Source organism: Nanorana parkeri, unplaced genomic scaffold (assembly GCF_000935625.1).
Source record: "Nanorana parkeri isolate BGI_ZX_2015 unplaced genomic scaffold, ASM93562v1 scaffold149, whole genome shotgun sequence".
In the NCBI taxonomy this organism is placed as follows: Eukaryota; Metazoa; Chordata; class Amphibia; order Anura; family Dicroglossidae; genus Nanorana; species Nanorana parkeri.
In genome coordinates, this window is record NW_017306417.1 from 1,147,418 (window position 1) to 1,168,421 (window position 21,004).

Sequence of the window (21,004 nt, forward strand, 5' to 3'; positions counted from 1 at the left end):
GTTGGGTATCGCCGCGCACGCCGGAGTGAGAGCAATAATTCTAGGGCCAGTATTTTGGGGTATCTCTAAATTGATGACCTGTGGGGGCTTTTAAAGCGTCTTCTATGGACTTTTTGGGGTACTGGGGTTTTTCGCCGTTTTACGGATGCACGCAATTTGTAACCTGAGCATGTTGGGTATCGTTTTACTCGTTGTAACCTCATCTTTTATATTTCATAAAAAAATGGGTATTTTGTTGTGTTTTGGGGCATTTAATTACATTTTTCACTAAATATTGGGGTTTAATAAGGAGTTGCGCTAATATTGCGCAACATAAAAATTTGCAACTACCACCATTTTATTCTATAGGGTCTTGGCATTCAGAAAATATACAAAAAAATGAAAAAAAGGCCTCAGTCATGAAGGGGTTAAATAAAGTGCTGCAACATCATGGCACTGTGCAAGACAAGACAAATTTACTCATACACATAATGTAACATGTTATTGCATTTTCCTGTTATTTCTTGTTCAATAATAATAGTAAAAAATAAATTGGGCTGCTCATCTTCTGATGTATGATGTGTAATTTTGATTGACAGCAGGCTCTTGTTGAGTTTGTGATTCATGGTTTACAAGATCAGAAAGTCAGCCATTTGCAGAAGGCTTAATTAATTCCTGGCCAAGCTATTGAGTAATAATTGCTCAGTAGCAGTTTTAGGGGCTTAGTTATAAAGCAGCGTTACTAAACACTCACTGTTAAATTTACCCCATAATGCAAGGGTAGGCAAACTCAGCACCCCAGCTTTTGTAGAACTATAAGTCCCATGAGGCAGTGCAAGACTGTGACAGGCACCAACATGACTCCCAGAGGCAGATGAATTATGGAATTTGTAGTTTTACTAGAGCTGGCTTGCCAAGGTTGGCTACCCCTGCCTTAGTCTCTACACAGGAACAATAGACATACATCTTCAAGGAAATGTACTACCTAGGTACACACAGACTTACTCCAGCAGGTGTCATACTACCCAAAAACTGTGGCCTCTGTCAACCAGATTTGGAACTCAGAGCTGTAGGTCAATGATACACAGTTTTTCTCATGACTCTTGTCCCTTGTTTTGTGACATCCACCAGCATGTCTAAATCACCCCAGATATTACATCCAGTTCCATATATCTGTAAAAAATAAGTCAAGGCAACTGGACTTGCTGTATTTTTCTTGAAGACGTTTCAAGAAAAATACAGCAAGTCCAATTGCCTTGACTTATTTTTTACAGATATACCATGACCTGGATGAGTGAGAACCTTCACAGTCATCTAGTTCCATAATTTTCAGGGGGCCCAGTTGGTCCAATCAGGTACCAGGGTATGTGTTTTAACAAATAATGAAGCCTATCCTAACCTGTTTGCTTGGCTATCCACAGCCTATAGGACTCTCCGTGGATCTACATTTTAATTTCATAGTCTGCCATTTTATTCCTTCCTACAATGGAACAGTGCAGCAGGAATAAGTAAAAGGTGCAAGTCACTTTCACTGCTGCGTAAACCCCCTTTACTGTTTGATGTTTGATATCCACAAATAAGCTGTAAAACGCTCATTGGCATTGCTAATGGCTAGTAAGAGAGGCAGTAAATCATTGTCGTTTCACAGACATATAATCCACAATGGCCAATCAACATGCCTCAGTAGAATATAGGCTTCACTGCAAATGTGTGCTGCATCCTCTCTGGAGAGCCAGGGAACCGATGAAGCCTTGTAGGCTGTACACTAATCAAATATATTGAAATGTAATAAGATGTAACCAGGCAGCAATGCTATGTGCTTTCCAAGGAAAAAAATCCTCACTCAGCATTAGCCTTACTGTATGGCCTGCGCACGGCCCATCTTTACAATGTTATCTGAGCAACGGGCTCCTATTTGCATAAATGCCCAACTGACTTGTCATTTGCTAATTATGTGCTACAATGATTCTGAAAAAAGGACGGTAATAGGGAAGACAATAAAGCCCCTGGCAAAATGTTTATACACTGCTATTATGCAGCAGTCTGTGAAATCCCTTCCACTAGCACAGTGAGCAGTGAGGAGAAAGGCTATTTATCATACGGAATTACAAACTACATTTGCACAGTGTAGGTTACCTAAATTTAAAAGCCTTCATTTCAATACCACTATGGGGACTGTTTATAAAGGTTGGATCAATCCAGGCATAATTGTGTGCATTCTCTACAGATTCACCTGCAGTGTTCAATGGTATTTATAGATCTACCTGGTGAATGTAGCAGAGGGTGAATGGAAAGGGAGGTATGGTGTGTGTGTATGTATTGACTGTGTGGCAAATCTACATTGTATGTGAATGTAGGCAAATGAACAGAGAGGAGTTTTTTTGGATTGGCATGTCCAGAATCGCAAACGTTTTTGTTGAATGTAGCATTTTAAAGATACTTTGCTTTCTGCAGCCTCATTTTTGAGAATTATTTCTGTCTTTCATTAGAGGAATTGGTCATCAGCCTCTTTTGTCAAATTTTAACAATGTAATTCTTTAGCTCCCTCTTGTTTCAGAATCACAGTGTTTGGTGTATCACTATTGGGTATTACATTGGACAGAGTACTTTAGTTTAGTGTCCCCTTTAGGGTAAGGGTCCACCCTGTCTCCAGCCAGTTTGGGCTGGCCTTCCTGTCTTCTTGGTGTGTGTATATAGGGGGTGATGTTAGAGGGTGTGGTATGGGAAGGGCAGAGCCAAGGTGTAAGGCTAAGGGAACCACGTGTCTTCCCCTCAAATGAGTTCAGCTAAGGGACTAATCCAGAATATGGACAATATTATTGTATTAGATTTGGATGCAGATTATGACTAAGGGCTCAGACTAGGTCGCTGGTGGCCTCCTACCACATAGCAGGATAGAGTTGCATAAGATGCCATCATTTTGGACCCTGTAATGTCTTTCATAACTTTTAATAAAGAAAAGGAGAAAACCGTGTGCCTGCTAGAACTTCTTTTGCTGGGTTAGATGGGATGTGCATGATGGCATGAGTGGCATGAAGGAGTCATGTATACTTATCAATTCAGGGGCTAAAATACAGTGAGGGCAGGTGTACTTTTTTTTCCTCTGACCCTTGGGATGTGTGACAGGGCGTAGAGGATTTCATTGCTGTTCTGGAATCAGATACAGCTGAACCTGTATCTGATTCTGGTGAGCCACCCAAGGACTGTGGAGGTTACTGTTGTTTTTGGCCACATGAGTCACAAAATGGTCCCCCAGTTGCAGGAAGAGGTGGCCGAAGTTTTCAGTCCATGTGCTGCAGTGGGTCCTCTGAAGTAGGATGGTATCCCCACTAGTGCCACCAGGAGGTGCTGATTAGTGTCACTTTGGACCTACTCAGCCCGGTGTTACAGCACATCCAGGAGTGAACACGCAGTGACAGAGATCAGAGAAATGGCATAGGTGCACCCGTTAGATAAGTACATTACTGTGTCTCACATATCTCTCATTAATGGCATGGCTCTGTTACTGTCGAGGGATGTGGTTTGAAAACAGACGATCTGCCCCGGGCTATAGTGTAGTGTCTGCTTTTGCTACACTCCCTCACTGCAGTGATTTTTTCAGTGAAGATGGGACCACCATGCCACATGGGATCTCAAAGTGTATGTAAACCCTAACAATCAACTTCTCTTATTTACTCCTTTTTGGTCTGTTAAATATCGTATTGAAAGGGTTTTGTTATATCTGTTTGATAAGTGCAAAACATATTTTTTGATCCTGTCAGGAATCCAGTTAGTTTGTAACTTTTTGTGCAGTCTGCAGTCTTATGTCAAGCAAGGTTATCAGCCCTGCTATATTAATTCACATGAACCACAGAACACGTTTGTGTAACCTTTGTTGTAAGGACAAGGAGAGGGGGACGGGTTATGAAGCCCCAACATACAGTACTTCCTATCCTAAGGTGACAACACTGCTCCTCCATAGATTTAGTACAGTGGGTAAATATTATCACCCTTACTGTGCGTTACTTACAGGATCACCAGATGTAAATAAATACAAAGGATGAAATCCTAAAAAAAAACAGAATGTAGCGACCATGTCTAACGGCTAGGAAGCTGCAATATATAATACAATTTTGTTCTTGTGTTTATGTACACAGTCTTTGTAAACTCAAATACTAAAATCTCATATAAGATGTTAATTTTAATTAAAAAGCCATTTTCAATATTTCTAAATCTGATGCATCCATTAAAATAATACCTGGAGATCCTGCCATAAGTATCCTCGTTCAGGCATCCTTGTTCCTGTTATAGGGTGACAATGGTCTCGCCCTGTCTCCTAGTTGTGCTAGTTCCCATAGTCTGTGTTGTCACCCTGTCACATGGTCTTCTAAGGTCTTCTGCCTGAGAAAAACCATGTAGCCATTGCTGAAATGCATTTATCTGTTTGCAGCTATCTACAAAGAGGGTGAAGCAGATCAGTAGCGCTGAGATGCAACAAAGGCTGAATAAAAGTCAAATCAAAAATTGTATTTAAAAAACTGACGTTTGTATTACACAGTACTTTAACAAACTAACAGGGTTCTTCACAAAAGGGTAAAGAGTTTGGAGAAGGCAGGAGAAGTGAACAATCTAGGACAACATAGCTAAACTGGAAGGTGAGCTGTATTGGAGAATTTTTCCAAATCAGCTATTTTGGCCTAGATTGTTCCCTTCTCCTGCCTTCTCCAAACTCTTACCCTTTTGTGAAATAACCCTGTAAATGTCATTCAGTTAGGGTTTACATCTCTTATAATGCTCATCCCTAGCACCATCTCCAGTGCAGGGGACCAGTAATCCAGCTATGTAGATGTGCTCATACTGGCCAATCCCCAATGGTCCCCTTATGCTGGCATCACTGCTGAGACTCCTCTGATGGACCCCTGCAGCTGGACTAGCAATAGGAACTGTCTGTATGGCAAGGGCACCGGAAAAAGTATTCTACTTCCCATACACAGAAGAATATAGATGCAAAGTTACATAACTGCGGATTTAGGATAGTATTTAGATTAGAGGGCATTTAGATATTTTTTTTAATGCTAGCCAATAGTTAGTGGGGTGGGTGGAGGAAGTACGAAGGCAGGAAAAAAGGTAGATAGAATTAACATTTATAAAATTCTTCTTCTGCTCATTAATCAGATTTTTTTGTAGGAGCCCAGAGTAAACGTTTATTAAGAAATTTAGATGATGGGAAATCTTGTATGAAGAATATATCTGTTATCTAATAATGATCATGAATTTGCTTCAATAATTTTTTCTAGGGCCATTGTAGTTTTTACTAACCTAGCTCTTCTTCCTCCCATTACAAACTCAGGCCATACATTGAGCTGCAGAAGAGTTCTGGCCATGGAGAACAATGGGCAATCTACCCAGAGCATGCAGCATGGAGAAGAAAGGGACTAGGACATTAATCTCTATGCCTGGACTATCTCCTGTGCCAGATAGTAAACATGTCTAGCTACTAAAGAGTGTTCCGACCCTGTCAGGCTGGGCAATCCTTCCTTCTCCATTATTAGCTGCAGGGTTTGGTTGGATGATACTCATTTCTTAGAGTGCTTAACCTTAAAGTTCTAAACTAAACAGACTTGAGCTGATCCAAGTATTTTAAGTATGATCAGTAGTGTCACCTGTTATAATGAAGTGATGTTAGGAGGGGGTTCGCCTACATGCCACATCAGAACTGACAGTTCAGGCAGCCCCCTCAGCATTTGGTTCTTGAAATGAAAATTGCAATGACAAATCACTCAATGTGACTTTCTGTACTATGGCAACACAGGGTGATATGTAGAAAGAGCTGGATATAATGTCCAAGTGACACAAAACATCGCTCTAATACGGCTTCATTTTCTGTGTGTGTTTTGATGGCACATTCCAGAACAAAGGATACAATATTCAGGTGTCAGGTAGACGCTTTTGGAGGTATAGCTGATCATTCATTCAAATTGGACTAAATATGGTCAAAATTACTGTGCCAACAAATTTGTGTTTGGTTGCAACAGAAAAGAAAAACAGATCCACTAAGGCCAGGTTCACACCTAGGCGATTGAGCTGGTGAGCTGTTCTTGCGTATTTTTGTTTGCACGATTTTGCTTTGCAAAACCGCGGTTTCACTCGTTTTTCAATGCATAAAGATGTCTATGGGACCCAAACTGTGCGACAACCGTCCAAAAATAGATCCTACACCTTTTAGCCTGCCAGGCGATTTCTACCGTGCGACAAATCGCAAAGGTGTGAACAGCTTCCATAGACATAAATGCAAATCTCTGTTTTGTGCAATATCGCGCAGCTAAAGCCGCACGATAAATCGCCTGGTTGTGAACTTAGCCTAAGACTCATGTGACTGCTCATTTGATTAGAGGAGCCATTTTGTTGCAAAGTAACTTTTCCTTAATTTAATATTGGCAGACTGTCACATCAAAAAACACTGACAGGGTTATTCACAAAGCTGCCGAAGGCTGCCGAGCGAATAACCCAGCGCGAAGTGAAGTGAGCCGAACGCTGTTCGGCTATTCACTTCTAATCAGTACGGCTGATTTCAGCCGTACATCGGCTAAAATCAGCCGTACATCGGCTGCCTTCGACTTAACCGAAGGGCTCCAGCGGACGAAGAGAGCCGAAGGATCAGCCAAAGCTACGTCTGTATCCTGCGGCTCAATAGTGAGTTCAGCAGTCATTCTTGCATGTATACTCCAGTCAAAGAAAAATAAAGTAGAACTGCAGACAAAACTTTGGTGGGGAAGGTTTAGAACCTCTGGTCAGGTCACGGTTTATCGGTGGCTTTGTGTCAGGTCAGGTTTTATTGGTGGCTTTGTATCAGGTCTAGTTGTGCCCATTGTGTCCATAGGGAAAATGTACGTAACTTTTTGTCAAGGTGACTACTGTCATTGTTGGACCCCTTTCACGGGCTGATCAGGAGGGGATCCGTGCACGGATGCCATGCATTTGTGGTAATGTGTGGTAAAACACAGCACTGCGATACACTGCAGTGCTATATGTTTTTAATGGCACTCCAACGCGCTAAAATACAACATACATGCATTGGAAGGGCCCACATCACACAGATGTGAATGATATGTGCATTGTGGTGTGTTACATTAAACATTAGTGATTCTACGTGATTTTTAGCCTATTCACAATGACTGGGCTTCAATACAATGCTCGTAAAACATGCAATAAAGCGGTATGGCAAGGTGCCGGTGTGATTGGTCCCTACCCCTGCCTTCCACTAGTCTGTTGTGACATCTACGTAAAATGCATTTTGTAAAAATATGGCATCACTTACATCTGTACTGACTCAGTGCTGAGGTCTCAGTCTTCCACCTGGCTCCAGCAATATAGAATACATATGCTCTGCAATTTGCATCTTGCAAAGGAGCACTGGGCAAGCTTGACATGACTGTTTTGACTCGAAGATCTGTGCAGATTTGTTAAGCATGGTGTGATTGTACCGTGTTTTTAAGCTGCTGAGCAGTGAGCTCTGTTAACATATGCATGAAGGCAACTGCTGCAGGGCCTAGCAACCTGTGAGTCTGTGTAGCAGCAATGGGAATGCTATGTGGAGCACACATACTGCCCCAGATCTGCCGGTCAAGGCTTTGCTGTGCCATAAATATATTCAAATGGAATCACGTTCAGAGGGCTCTTTGATACCTGTAACCGAACGTAATGTGCGGTAAAATAAAATCGCTCAAAACGTAAACATATCCTGTTGGTCTTTAGGCAAAAAACACCATTAAATCCAGTTATCTATTAATTGAAAATAATATGTATTTTTACATACAGATACTAATTACCTATCCCAATTTAATATCAGTCACCTGTATTGCCCTGAACAGCAGCACTCAGACTGGCAGATGGAGGTGCAGCAGTTTGAACCAGTCTGGGCTTTATTGCTTTGCACGGATCATGCTTACACAAAGATGAACTCATTAACGTTCTACTGCTATTTTATTTACCAACCATAGGCTTAGGTGGGTTCTGAGCTTCTAATAGAAAGGAATACTGACCTTATTCTTCAGTCCTGTGGCAGCCAGCATTCCTCTTCGCTCCTGCTCCAGCTCCGGAATATGTGTAGGCCATTGACGTCATTGCGTACAATGCAGGACCAACGGTGGGGGGCAAAAGGGTAAGGAAACTTTGCGGGAAGTTTTCTTACCTGTTAAAGGATAAATTAACTTTAAAACAAAGTGTACTTATCCTTTTGGCCCCTTTTAAGGTTACCTAATCGATCCCCCCCTTCCCCTGCACAGATGAATATTTACCGAGTTCCAGCAGATCTGGCCTAGGGTTGCCACCTGTCCGGCACTCACCCGGATAGTCCGGGTTTTGAGTCCTGTTTGTGGTGTCAGGTGGGCAGGGGCAACCTGCTGCTGGTATGCAGAGCCGGCGCCGGATTGCAAAGCAGGGAGTCTTATGACACGGCCGTTCTCCTCCTGTGGTCGTTGCAGTGTGGACGGGCTGTGCAGGTGCTGACTGTGTGGGGCTGTGGCAGGTGCGGGGGGAAGAGGAGAGAAAGGAGAGGGCTATCTGCGGGGAGGATTGTGTTCTACCAGGCTTACCTGAGATTACAGTAAGAGTGGGGAGAGCTGTATGTGGGCTTCTTCTACGGGGCTCAACAGGGCACGTTAGGAATTGTAGTTCTCCAGCAGGTTCAAAATCTCCGCTTGCGTCCAATTGATATGAGGAGTGCTAATGCCTGGTTCACCCCTGAGCTTTTTTCCATTGGCTTGTTCACACCTGTGTGTTGGTGCGCATGTACAAAAATGTGGAACCCGGTAAAAAGTACATGCGTGATTTTCTGGGTGGTTTCTGTGTGTTCTGACTGTGGCAGCGAGTTTTAGACCCTAACTGCTATAACTGAGAAGAACCCCCTTCGCCCCTTGTGCTGAAATTTTTTCTCCACCAATTCTAGGTGGTGACCTCTAGTCTTTGTTAAGGAGTTAATCTTAAAGAGTTTGTTGCTAATGTTGCTGTCACCATTGAACATCTTGTACATGAAAATCATGTCCCCCCTTATTCTCCTTACTTCCAACGAGAACATATTTAAATTTAGTAGCCTTGTCTCATAGCTCTGGTCCTCCATCCCCTTAATGAGTTTGGTTGCCCTCCGCTGGACTCTTTCCAGCTCAAGGACATCCTTTCTGTGGACTGGTGACCAAAACTGGACCGTATACTCCAGATGAGGCCGAACCAGTGATGTGTAGAGTGTCACAATTATAGACCCGACCCTTCAAAACATCCTTTTCTTAATACGGGACAGGACTCTACTTGCTTTGCTTACAGCAGCCTGGCACTGCAAGCTATTATTCAGTATGTGGTCTACAATGACCCCCAAATCTTTTTCTATTTCTGACTTCCATAGTGGCATACCCATAATTGTATAGCCCATTTGCCTATTTTTAATCCCAAAGTGCATTACTTTGCATTTATCGACATTAAACCTCATCTGCCTTACATTTGCCCTCTCCCCTATTTTATCCAGGTCCTCCTGTAATGTTATAGTGTCTAAGTCTGTGTCTATTACCGTCCCGATTTTGGTATCATCAACAAACACTGAAACACACCCTCCCCAATATTGTTAATAAACAGGTTGAATAGCATGAGGTTCTAGTAAAGAACCCTGAGGCATACCGCTCATGACCCTAGCCCAGTCTGAAAAGGTGCCATTTATCGATACTCTCTGGACACGTTCCTGTAGCTAGTTCTCTATCCATGTACACACTATTTCATCTATGCCCATAGACCTCAGCTTGTGTAGTAAGCGTTTATGTGGTACCGTATCCAAAGCCTTTGAGAAATCCAGATATACTACATCCACCGGCCTCCCTCCATCCAGATCTCTACTTACCCCCTCGTAAAAAGTTAGCAGGTTAGTCTGGCAGGAACGTTCTTTCCTAAACCCATGCTGGTTATCATTTACTATGCCATTATCCTGGCATAGTAAATGAGTCTCCACTCTCTCGCACATCCTCTCATCCTCCTGGCTGTCTCTTCTCTCTTGCTCATCCTCCTGGCTGTCTCTCCTCGCTCATCCTCCTGGCTGTCTCTACTCTCTCGCTCATCCTCCTGGCTGTCTCTACTATCTCGCTCATCCTCCTGGCTGTCTCTCCTTGCTCATCCTCCTGGCTGTCTCTTCTTTTTGCTCATCCTCCTGGCTGTCTTTACTCTCTCGCTCATCCTCCTGACTGTGTCTCTTTCTGTCTGTCCTGGCTGTCTCTCCTCTCTTGCTCTCTCCTGTTTATTTCCCCCCCCCCCCCAAAAAAAAAAATTGCACCGCAGGAGTAGTATGTTCAGGTTTCGCTTGAAGAAAATGTGGCATTACATGTGTGCAGTACATCCCTTTTGTTTTCTATGGTACGGACATGGACAGGAAGGGGAATTTGCAGGAGCCAGAGCATTGCCTCTGCAATCCACTGATAACGGTTGCAATGCTTTACTGTTGCTATGCATAAAAATAATAAATGCAGATTTTTTTCCTTTATGAAGTTTATATTTATTTGCCTTCAAAACTTGAAATTTCCCTTCACAATATGTTTAAATGCACATATAATCATTTGGGAAGATTTTTGTTAAAAAGAATAGGCTGGCGGCAGGGTCTCTTTAAATAACTGAATAAACAAAGGATTGTAATTAAACTGTAATGAAAAACAAAATAATTCTACAATGTACCAGAGGCTAAAATGATGAATTGCTCTGACTAACACATGTCTGCAATAAATTGGATGTAAATTACAGGCTGCATCCTGATTTGGTTGTCATATTTGTGTTGCTTTTTAGAGCTAGATCAAGCACACCGCACCGTGGTGATTGTTTTACTGTGTTCTGGAATGGAATATGGGTTTTATATTCTGCAGGGAAATACTTTGTATCATGATTCATCAGGTTTCAATATTGGCTATGCATGCGTTTCTATAGAGCTGTTGACGTTTTTATTTTTAGGTTCAGTTTCTTATGTGATTAAAAAACATGAAGTTTAGCATGATGACAATGTATGTCTACAGTACACATTAGGCCCACTTACACAGATAAAATGTATATAAGGCAGCCGCTTTGCCTGCCACATGGTTTGTATTTCTGTCTAAACAGTCCTGAGATTTACACAGCCCTAACACACAGCACTGCACGGTCTGGCAAAGAGGGAGACCTGATATTTACTTGATCCAGTTCAGTAACAATTACAGGTCTCCTCCACTCCCCTAGCATGTGACTGGGCAGTGAAAGGAAAAGCAGCAGACTGATGAGCTCATCTTTCACTTTGCGTTCTACTTATATCAACATGTCTCTTGTTAGCACAAGGACACTGCAGCACCACTGGCTGACTCCTAGTGCTGCTTTTCCCTCCAGTCTGAACTGCTAGAGGCTGATACCAGGTCACTGCTTGCATTAAAAAAGAAAAAGTTTAATGCATACAGAGCTGCATTGATCTGTGCATTCTATATCTTCCTCCCAATCTGCGGGCATACAAAAGAAGTACATTTAAGTAGGCCTAACTGCCCCCCCCCCCACCTTCACCCCCACACTGCAAGGGTTTAGTGTATATCTAGGGGACCGCTGTAAAGCAGATTCACATATCTGGTCACCGCTCCCCTCTCAGCCAGCGCTCTCTTTTCCCCCTCCACCTTAGCTGATTAAATGTCCCTCGGCATCCTCACTTTTAATGCAGGTCTATGGAACCTCCTCTATGGCTGAGGGATCTACCCTGTTTCCCAGAAAATAAGACCTACCCCAAAAATGAGACCTAGTACTATTTTTGGGAATTGCTACAATACAAGACCTACCCCAAAAATAAGACGAGGCGGCACCGGAGGGAGCAGAACCGCATAAGCCGATGCTTTCTCTATAGCGCCGGCTCCTGTCACAGACGGAGTGATACCAAATGCACTCCGCCTGTGAAAAATCGATAGTAAAAACGCACGCTTCGCTCATTCTGACCAGCGATTGGTTAGCAAATTGCTCTTGGAAAGGTACAGCACCCCTGATTGCCCTGATCACCATATTTTTGTACATGAATAAATGTGGATTGTTGTACATTAAATAATAAAAATAAGACCTACCCTGAAAATAAGACCTAGTGTGTTTTTTTGAACCAAAAAAAATATAAGACAGTGTCTTATTTGCGGGAAAACACGGTATTAGACACAGGGGAGTCAGTGGGAGGCTTTACCCCTGTCCCCTAAAAGGGGGGGAGGGGGGCTGGTGGTAGCCTCACTGCAAGGATACTTATGTCCGCAGATGGACTTTATAACCAGTTTTTCCAGTTTTTCAGAAATACCTGACAGTTAAATCACATAAGGTCCCTTTCACACTATCCAATCAGGAGGGGAAGAATGCATGGATCCCCTCTAAATCGGAGCGGTATGGATCGGATGTCACCACTGTGATATCCATGTCCGTCCAACTGAAATGACTGAACCCCATGTCAGTCTATGGGTTATCGGATATAAACTAACATACAGTATGTCTGTTACATCAGATTACCTCCGATCTGGCACAATCAGGTCCGTTGAAATGGAACAATGTTTTATTTCGCTGGACCTGATTGTTTTTACCGGACCTGGCCGGACCCAGGGGTAACCGGGTGTGAATGGACACCCATCCATTTAGATCCAGTTGTCCATAGACTTGCATTGGGTATCTGATTAGGTCTACTTGAGAAACTAACAGGCGGGCCTGATCAGACCACCTGTCTGAAAGGGACCCAAAGGTTTCTTGTGTCTCTCAGGAAGTTTATTGGTGAGGGCGCTGTGCTTCGTTTCCTTCATCTTCACACCTGTGGCAGCAGTTACGAGAGGGTCTTACTATCCTCTGTGGATTTTAGGTGTATTTTAGATTGTGGAGAGTTCAACAAGATACAATGAGATTCTAGGGCGGGCAAGTAAAGCTGGCCATACACTGCTTTGTTCAACCTGCGGGGTGAACAATAAAAAGTAGAGCAGATTCCTCCATCAATGCTGTGTGCGCCTTGATCGAGGAATCCACGCTGTTTCTTTAGTATTCTTACAGCGGCCACCGACCAATGTCAGAATACCCGAACAGAGCCGGCAGCTCATTATCTGCCGCCTCTGTTCATACGAGGATTTTTCAACAGACGCCTTCAATCAGCTGAACAAGGGATGCCGGCCGAAAGGGTGCCGACATCGATTCCTCAACAAATGGCCAAAATGTGCACAGGGTATGGCCACCTTTAGGCAGAACTCTCGTTTGGTGGCACAGACTGCACTGAAAGTACTTATATTTGTTAGGTGTTAAAAAGGTAGAACCTTATGTTTTAATTGCTGTGCTTGTCCCTGCTGAAATTGTATAATTTACTGTTGTGTCACTGAGACAGAGAGCGGTGGGAATTCTCCCCCCAGGAGACACAGACAGCTGTATTAACCCAACAGAGATCCTAACCCTTCCCCCTTCTTCTTTAACCACCACCTTTTCGCTTAAACCCTGAATGCTTAACACTTAACCTTACCTTAATCCTTGACCTAATGCTAAAATGAACACTTAGGACTCTATTTATAAAACTAATGTGCATAGCCATTCTTCCAGAAAAAATGCATGTACATTTGTTCTGTGCAAGTTAGCATTCACTCATTCGTTTAGGAATTTTTTGCACAATGTATAAAGCTGTGGCTGTTGTGCAAATGGTGCAAAATTAACAGGGTTATTCACAAAAGGGTGAAGAGTTTGGAGAAGGCCGGAGAAGTGAACAATCAAGGCCAAAATAGCTGATTTGGGAAAATTCTCCAATCCGGCTCACTTTGTAGTTCAGCAATACTGTCCCAGATTGTTCCCTTCTCCTGCCTTCTCCAAACTCTTCACCCTTTTGTGAATAACCCTGTTAATGTTCTTAAGGTGTTTGATGTGCTGGTCAAATATTCTTAGGCTGTTCTTTTAAGCTATTCTCTTCTGGTCAAATGTTCTTAGGCATTTGTGTCAGGCTATCCTCTTCCGGTAGAATGTACTTAAGCTATTGTTTTAGGTATTTCTCTTCTGGTCGAATGTCCTTAGGCTATTGTTTCAGACTATTCTCTTCCGGTCGAATGTTCTAAAGCTACTGTTTTAGGCTATTCTCTTCCATTTGAATGCTCCTGAGAAACAGGATTTCTATAACCCGCAAGGGTTAACGGCTCGTTTTTTCTCTAGGGGTGAAAACCAAGAAAAAATATTCACCCCATCCTCGGTCCTGCGGCAGTGACCGCTCACATCTCTCCCCCTCTTCTCAGCCTGTGGTATGTGCCTTGGCATCTGTATGTCTAATAGACCAGTATTAGACGTGATGATGTCACTGGTCCTGAGATCGCCACAGCCTAGAGGAGAAGAGGCTTTGGGGACCGGTCTAGCAGCCAGGCAGGACCGAGGATCCGGTAAGCATGTCTTCTTTATTTTTGCCCCTAGAGAAAAACGGGCAGTTAACCCTTGCAGTGCTGGGGTAGCCCCAGCTCGAGGGTCAATTTTTGAAAATTCTGGAGTTGTTCTTTAAAAGAGAACTATGGGGTTAGTGTTTTTCCCCATAGTTCTCTTAAGGGTCACTGAAGGACATATACTATTGCCCGTGATATACTGAGAGCGCCGCAGCCGGGACGGATCCCGACAATACTGTAGAGATCCGGCCAGCTTTGTGAGTGACAGCAGGCTCTGCCTATCTAGAGGAAGAGTCAGCTGTACCCGCCCCCTCCCCGGTCCGTTCCGCCAGTCAGCTCTGGAGGATTGGAGAGGAGAGGGGGGAATCCCTGCGGAGAGTGGTGACTGACATTCACCACTCACTGCAGGGAGACGATTGGGAAGTGAGCAGATCGGTACATGTTTCTGCTCACTTCCTGATCGATAGAGCTGACCTGTGACAGCTTCTTTGCCATAGGTCAGTTCTATCTATGAGGATGAGTGGAAATCACTCACCGCATAGATCTCCTTTAAAGTGACATTAAACCCTCAGATTTTTTAACATAAACCAATACTGTGATGTGTGCCTTACTGTAATCCATGGTAGTTTCCCTTCTCTTTGCTGCTCTTCCTTTTAAATCCTCATGTCTTCTCATGCTTGGGGAGAACTTCCCTTTGCAGCTGAGTGCCTCTTCCTGTAGTGCTGGCTCAGGTTGTGAACCTGCATACAGGCACCATGTAGCCATTCCAGAGACAAGGCAGTCTGCTGCAAAACAGAAGTTCTGCCCAGCAGGAGAAGAGGTACAGATTTAAAAGGAAGAGCAGCAAAGAGAAGGGAAACTACCATGGATTACAGTAAGGCACACATTACAATATTGGTTTATGTTAAAAAATCTGAGGGTTTAATGTCACTTTAAGTTATTGTTTGAGGCTATTCTCTTCCAGTAGAATGTTCTTAAGCTGCTTTTTCAGACTTTTCTCTTCTGGTCGAATGTTCTTAGGCCATTTGTTAGGCTGTTCTTGGAGTATTAGGGACTGTTACATTTAAAAGTCAACTTAAATACCAAAAAATACAATTTTGTGCATATTAAAATACATTTGCAAGGGTATTATGTGGGACTTTTGTGTGAACACTGATACAGTCACTTATCAAATTTTATATAAATATACATAGTTCCATAGTATTTGGGGTTGAATAAAGACATACGTCCATCAAGTCCAACCCATATATACCCCCTAGTCATACATTTTAAGTAATCAGTTAACACCCTAAACCCTTCACTGCCCGTGAAGTTATATTCTCTGCTAGCTGTATACCTAATTTCTTGTGTATGTTTCTTCAGACAACCTGGCTAACATTGAGTTTCTTTTCCAATCATTTCAGAATTCCATTATGAAAGGAGCCAAGCAGTAAATTTAAAAGGTGCAGGATGAAAAGATGGCGCAGGCACGACTTGTACCACCAGGACCCGACAGCTTCCACTATTTCACCAGGGAATCCCTTGACGCTATCGAGAAACGCATTGCAGAGGAGAAGGCAAAGAAGCCCAAGCAAGAGCAAAACATTGACGATGATGAAAATGGCCCCAAGCCGAGCAGTGACTTGGAAGCGGGCAAAAGTCTGCCATTTATATATGGTGATATACCACCTGGAATGGTGTCAGAGCCACTGGAGGACCTAGACCCATATTACATGAATCAGAAAGTAAGTTCTGCTTAACAATAGGTAATACCTTTGCTTGTCAGTAGGATTCAGATCCAAGGTAAAGCATCAAGATTGCATTTGTTATTGCAACTGTATAAAAATGTTTGTATTTTACTTCCCCGAATGGAATATGTAATAGTACCTTCTGAAAGTGAAAAAAACAAACCTCAGAGAAGTTGTCACCAGTCTAAACATTATAGTTATAAATATAATAGTGCTTTCTGTGAACACACTGCTGCCAACAGTGGGCAATGATTTTCTTAACTTATTGCAAAGTTAGAAAAATTACATTTACACTTTTGGGTGTGTCGGATTCCTTTATATTTCAACTGCCCTCTACTGTTCCTCCTCCGGTCACTACAGTCAAAAATTTAATTGATAGCGCTAAGGCTGTATGCAGGAGAACTGCTCCCCGACACAGTTTTGGTAAACACACAGATCAGACCCTGCTCTCCTGCACACACTGGTGCAGTTAAAATAATCTTTGCCCAGAGTGGAGAAAAGTGCATTTAAAGTGATATTAAAGTCAGAATGATTTCAAGGTATTTCAAATGTCATCACTTACAATGGATGCTGCTCCTTCATGTTTAAAAGTTTTGGCTTCCTGCAGAATCAGCTGGCTCCCTAATGGCCCTGATATCCTGTTTTAGGGTGGCTCCTTTTCCTTGCAGGGTCCTATGGAGCCAAACTTGTGTGTGCTAGTAAGCTGTGCAAGTCTCCAGAAACACACAGGCACAACAAGGCAAAACATTTAACTGCTCCCCGCTCCACCTTTTCACCAAGCTAGTAGACGGACAGCTGCTGGAGACTGCTCTGCCCCTTGTGATCTTGTAAGGGAGAGACAGTTCGGGGAAGTGGAGCTGAGAGAGTTGGAGTCAGCTGTTCTAAAACATGATAACTGTAAGTGCTTGGGCACAAAATTTAAAGACATACTTTGCTGAGCATTGTATATTTGTTTGATCTGGCTTCATTATTGAACAAAATGGAGAGTTTATTAATAGCATTATTATATTACAAATAAAAAATATGTTTGGTCTGTTGAAAGGGTCTCTTTAAATCAGAATGCATTTTGTCTGCTAGGATTGCATCTATGAAAATCTTTTGTAACCTATTTAATCCTAAGGGCATAATGGTGGTGTGAGAGTTTATACACAAATCTGAAAAGATGGTGGATCAGTGGTTGGGTTATTCCTGTACATTCAGCCATCGTCCTATGTCTCTGGCCAGGATTAGTAATAAAGCTAGCCATACAGATTTAGCTAAACAGTGTGGATGGAGAAATCTTCAGTACCCGCTATTGTATTTAGACAATAGACTGTGGTTGTTTGAATACCCGAACGGTGACTGCATTTAAGTTGTGGAGCTAGACGAAACGGCCACCCACTGCCAAATTCAAGCCTTGTATGACCATTAAGCGAGGGTCTCCCCTGCACACCATACAGCAATAGAAATCTAGAAGTAACGGTGGTGCTTGTAGTGATGTCCACGGATGGCGCCGTGCGTACAACAGTAGAGAGCAATGAAGATCACCAGCAGTCGTGAAATGAAGTAAATCCAAATGTTCTTTTTATTAAAGAAGCATGTCACAACAGCCAACGTTTTGGAACCACACAGGGTCCCTTCATGAGGACAGACATCGTGACAACAGAATGAAATGATAGTACTCATATATATATATACCCCAAACCATCATTACATAATGTATGACCAGTCTTATAACTTGCCATGTTTAAGTTACACAGATTTAGTGAACAATTGGGTTTAATCAACGTACCATATCTGGGTTTATTCATCCATAGAGCCTGTGTAATTTAAACATGTCGGCAATATGATGGTTTGGTTGTCATCCCTGCTTCAATAAACAGTCTAAATTTACCTGCACAATTCCCAAACTGGTTATCTCTTGGATGTCTGGTTAAAAGCGCCTCTTAAAAAATGGTCATCTCACTCGGGGGGTTCATTTATGTTATATGAATGAAATGTCAGATACAATCAACACTTTCAGGGGCATTAGACTCCCATATACTCAGGGCTTGAGCAAGAATAAGAAGTGATTTCTTGAAGAGCTGTGCTTTGTAGCCTGAATTAGGGCTGGATGAGTGCTGAATGTCAGCGTAACCAATTTGCAGTAAGAACAGGATCTGTCCATGTGACCTGGTCATGCATTATCAAGTCTTTAGTGATCATTCTAATGAAAGCTCGAAGCACAAACATGCAGATTTCAATCAAGCAGACACGCATGCTTGTGTCTGTTTAATGGGGGAAGAGGAAGATACAGACCCTCCTCGGGAGGCTGGCCTTTTCCATGCAGGGGGGGGGGAACAATAGCAGTTGGCCGGTAAAAATTCTATGTAGCCAATAAATACCCCTTAACCCACCCTCCCACTAGAGCTGATGTCTTCTGAGGTTGAGGATGGCCTACAGGTGTACAAATAGTGCCTCATCTGGCATACAGTAAATGGCCAGGCTGGGCAAATGTACTTTGATGTCTGTACGCACCTTAAAGCTGTCCATACGTGCTACAGTTTGTCTCTTCAATTTTTGTTAGCTTTATGTATAATATAAAGGCCAACCTAACCGAGTGGATTATTGAGGTATACTCTTGAGTACGTAATGGTATAATTAGATTGTACAGGTTGTATGTGGCCAGCATTAGAGCTCATTCACCTCAGATGTGCTTTCAAATATACTGTATATAGCATTAACGCCCAACGCCATACATTTTCCTTGTTTTGTTTCTTTGAAGGACCCCTCTCAATTCTCAGAAAATTTGACACAAAGAATGTTACCCCAATTGTAAAACATTGTTGGGAATGAGCACCGCACTGGGAAATGTAGCACAACCAACAAGTTTTGGTGTGACTGAGCCCTTATAGTCCTGTACGGAAAGAATTGTGCAGTCTGCCATTGCTGACATCTTTCTGAAAAAGCTGGTTGCTTGGCTGTTGTGAAGATCCTCTGATATTAATGCTTTTTGAGTCACTGACCAGCAAAAAGCATGGAGCAAGTAGAGTGGAATTAAAGATCTTGATTTTCTTACTTGTTCTGGGCTAATGACTCAGGAATTCTATAACCTGTAAGATCAACTAGATACCAAGAGAGTAGCATTTTCTAAAAGTGAGGTCAGGAATGATATAGTTACATAGTTACATAGTATTTGGGGTTGAATAAAGACATGCGTCCCTCAAGTCCAACCCATATAGGTCCACTCATGCTTAGGAATACTTGTATCCCTGAATATTACGGTCCCTCAGGAAATCGTGAGTTCCAGACCCTAACCGCTCTTACTGTAAAGAACCCTCTTCGCCCATTGTGCTGGAATTTTTTCTCCACCAATTTTAGGTGGAGGCCTCTAGTCTTTGTAATGGAGTTAATCTTAAAGAGTTTTTTGCCAATGTTGCTGTCACCATTGAACATCTTGTACATGAAAATCATATCCCCCCTTAATCTCCTTACTTTCAACGTGAACATGTTTAAGTTCAGTAGCCTTGTCTCATAGCTCTGCTCCTCCATTCCCCTAATTAGTTTGGTTGCCCTCCGCCGGACTCTCTCCAGGTCAAGGACATCCCTTCTTAGTACCGGCGGCCAAAACTGGACCGCCTACTCCTGATGTGGCCGAACCAATGATCTATAAAGTGGCACAACTATAGACTTGTATCTGCAATACATCCCCTTCTTAATACAGGACAAGACCCTGCTAGCTTTGTTTACCGCAGCCTGGCACTGCAAGCTACCATTCAGTTTGTGGTCTACAATGACAGCCTCAATTTTTTCAATTTACAGCAGTTTGGTTAAATTTGTCTATAATGACCCAACATGGGGTAGGAACCGTGCTCTGTGTATGGTATTATAGTACGGCATTTTGCACAGGTTATAATATTGTAGTAAAAAAAGATGGTGAAGCTTAGACGAAAGGGGGCATGGCTTTGCATTGCAGCAGCCCACCATATATGTTAAGGGGTTCCTTTATAAAAGATGTTGCTGATGAGTATAGGTATTTTCTATACTCATCAGCGCCCCCTAAGAATGCTAGTGCCATGTGAATGTGCAAACTTTTATAAATGAACCCCTATGTGTCTTCTGACATTCCAGATCCACCAAAGGCAATGACTCCATTCTAATAACCAGGAGCATGGGTATTGGAAGAGAGCAGGTTATAAGTATACATAGGACTCATCCTATGTCTTATTCAGTAAAGACAGCGTGGTGGTGGTGGTGGTGGTGGGGGGAGGTTGAGTCACCATCACTGCCTCACTGGTGCCCCCCAAAAGATTGCAGTGTGAGTTCTGACATAAAATTATGAAGCTTACAAAAGGCTCATGCTGAAAGCTCTGGGGTCTGCAGTGCCAGGACAAGGTCCTCTGGTACCAAAGCTTGGGATGTCAAAGAGTGGAAGTAGAAAAACAATAATTGTAAGCAAAAACAAAATGTGTTTAATTAACCCCTTAGTGACAGCATCAGAAATTGTTTTCGTTCCTGGGGACCGGGGTAATTTTGCAATTTTTGCTATGTGTTTATTTAACCATAATTTCCATCTTCCTCATTCATTGCACCTACACATATTATACAGGTGAAACTCGAATAATTAGAATATCGTGCAAAAGTAATTGCAGTAAGTGCTGCAAAAGGGGCCCAAACCAAGTACTGAGTACATATGCATGCTTGTACTTTTCAGAGGTCCGATATTGTTCTATGTACAATCCTTGTTTTATTGATTGCATGTAATAATCTACTTTTTTGAGGTTGTGGATTTGGGGTTCTTGGGGTTTTCATGAGCTGTAAGCCATAATCATCACAATTATGACAAATCACAGCTTGAATTATCTTGCTTTGCATGTAATGAGTCTATCTCATATATTAGTTTCACCTTTTAAGTTGCATTAGTGAAATAAATGAACTTTGCACGATATTCTAATTATTCGAGTTTCACCTGTA

The 21,004-nt window shown here is 42.6% G+C and overlaps 1 protein-coding gene across 1 annotated transcript in view; it reads left to right on the forward strand.

The window, feature by feature from the left end:
* LOC108785201 (sodium channel protein type 2 subunit alpha-like) overlaps positions 1 to 21,004 on the forward strand; it is a 190,364-nt gene that overhangs the window by 60,267 nt on the left and 109,093 nt on the right. The window contains exon 2 of the mRNA XM_018554238.1: positions 15,749 to 16,069. Within this exon, the coding sequence (XP_018409740.1) occupies positions 15,803 to 16,069 (267 nt within the window). The 5' untranslated portion in view covers positions 15,749 to 15,802. The remainder of the gene's footprint in view (positions 1 to 15,748; positions 16,070 to 21,004) is intronic.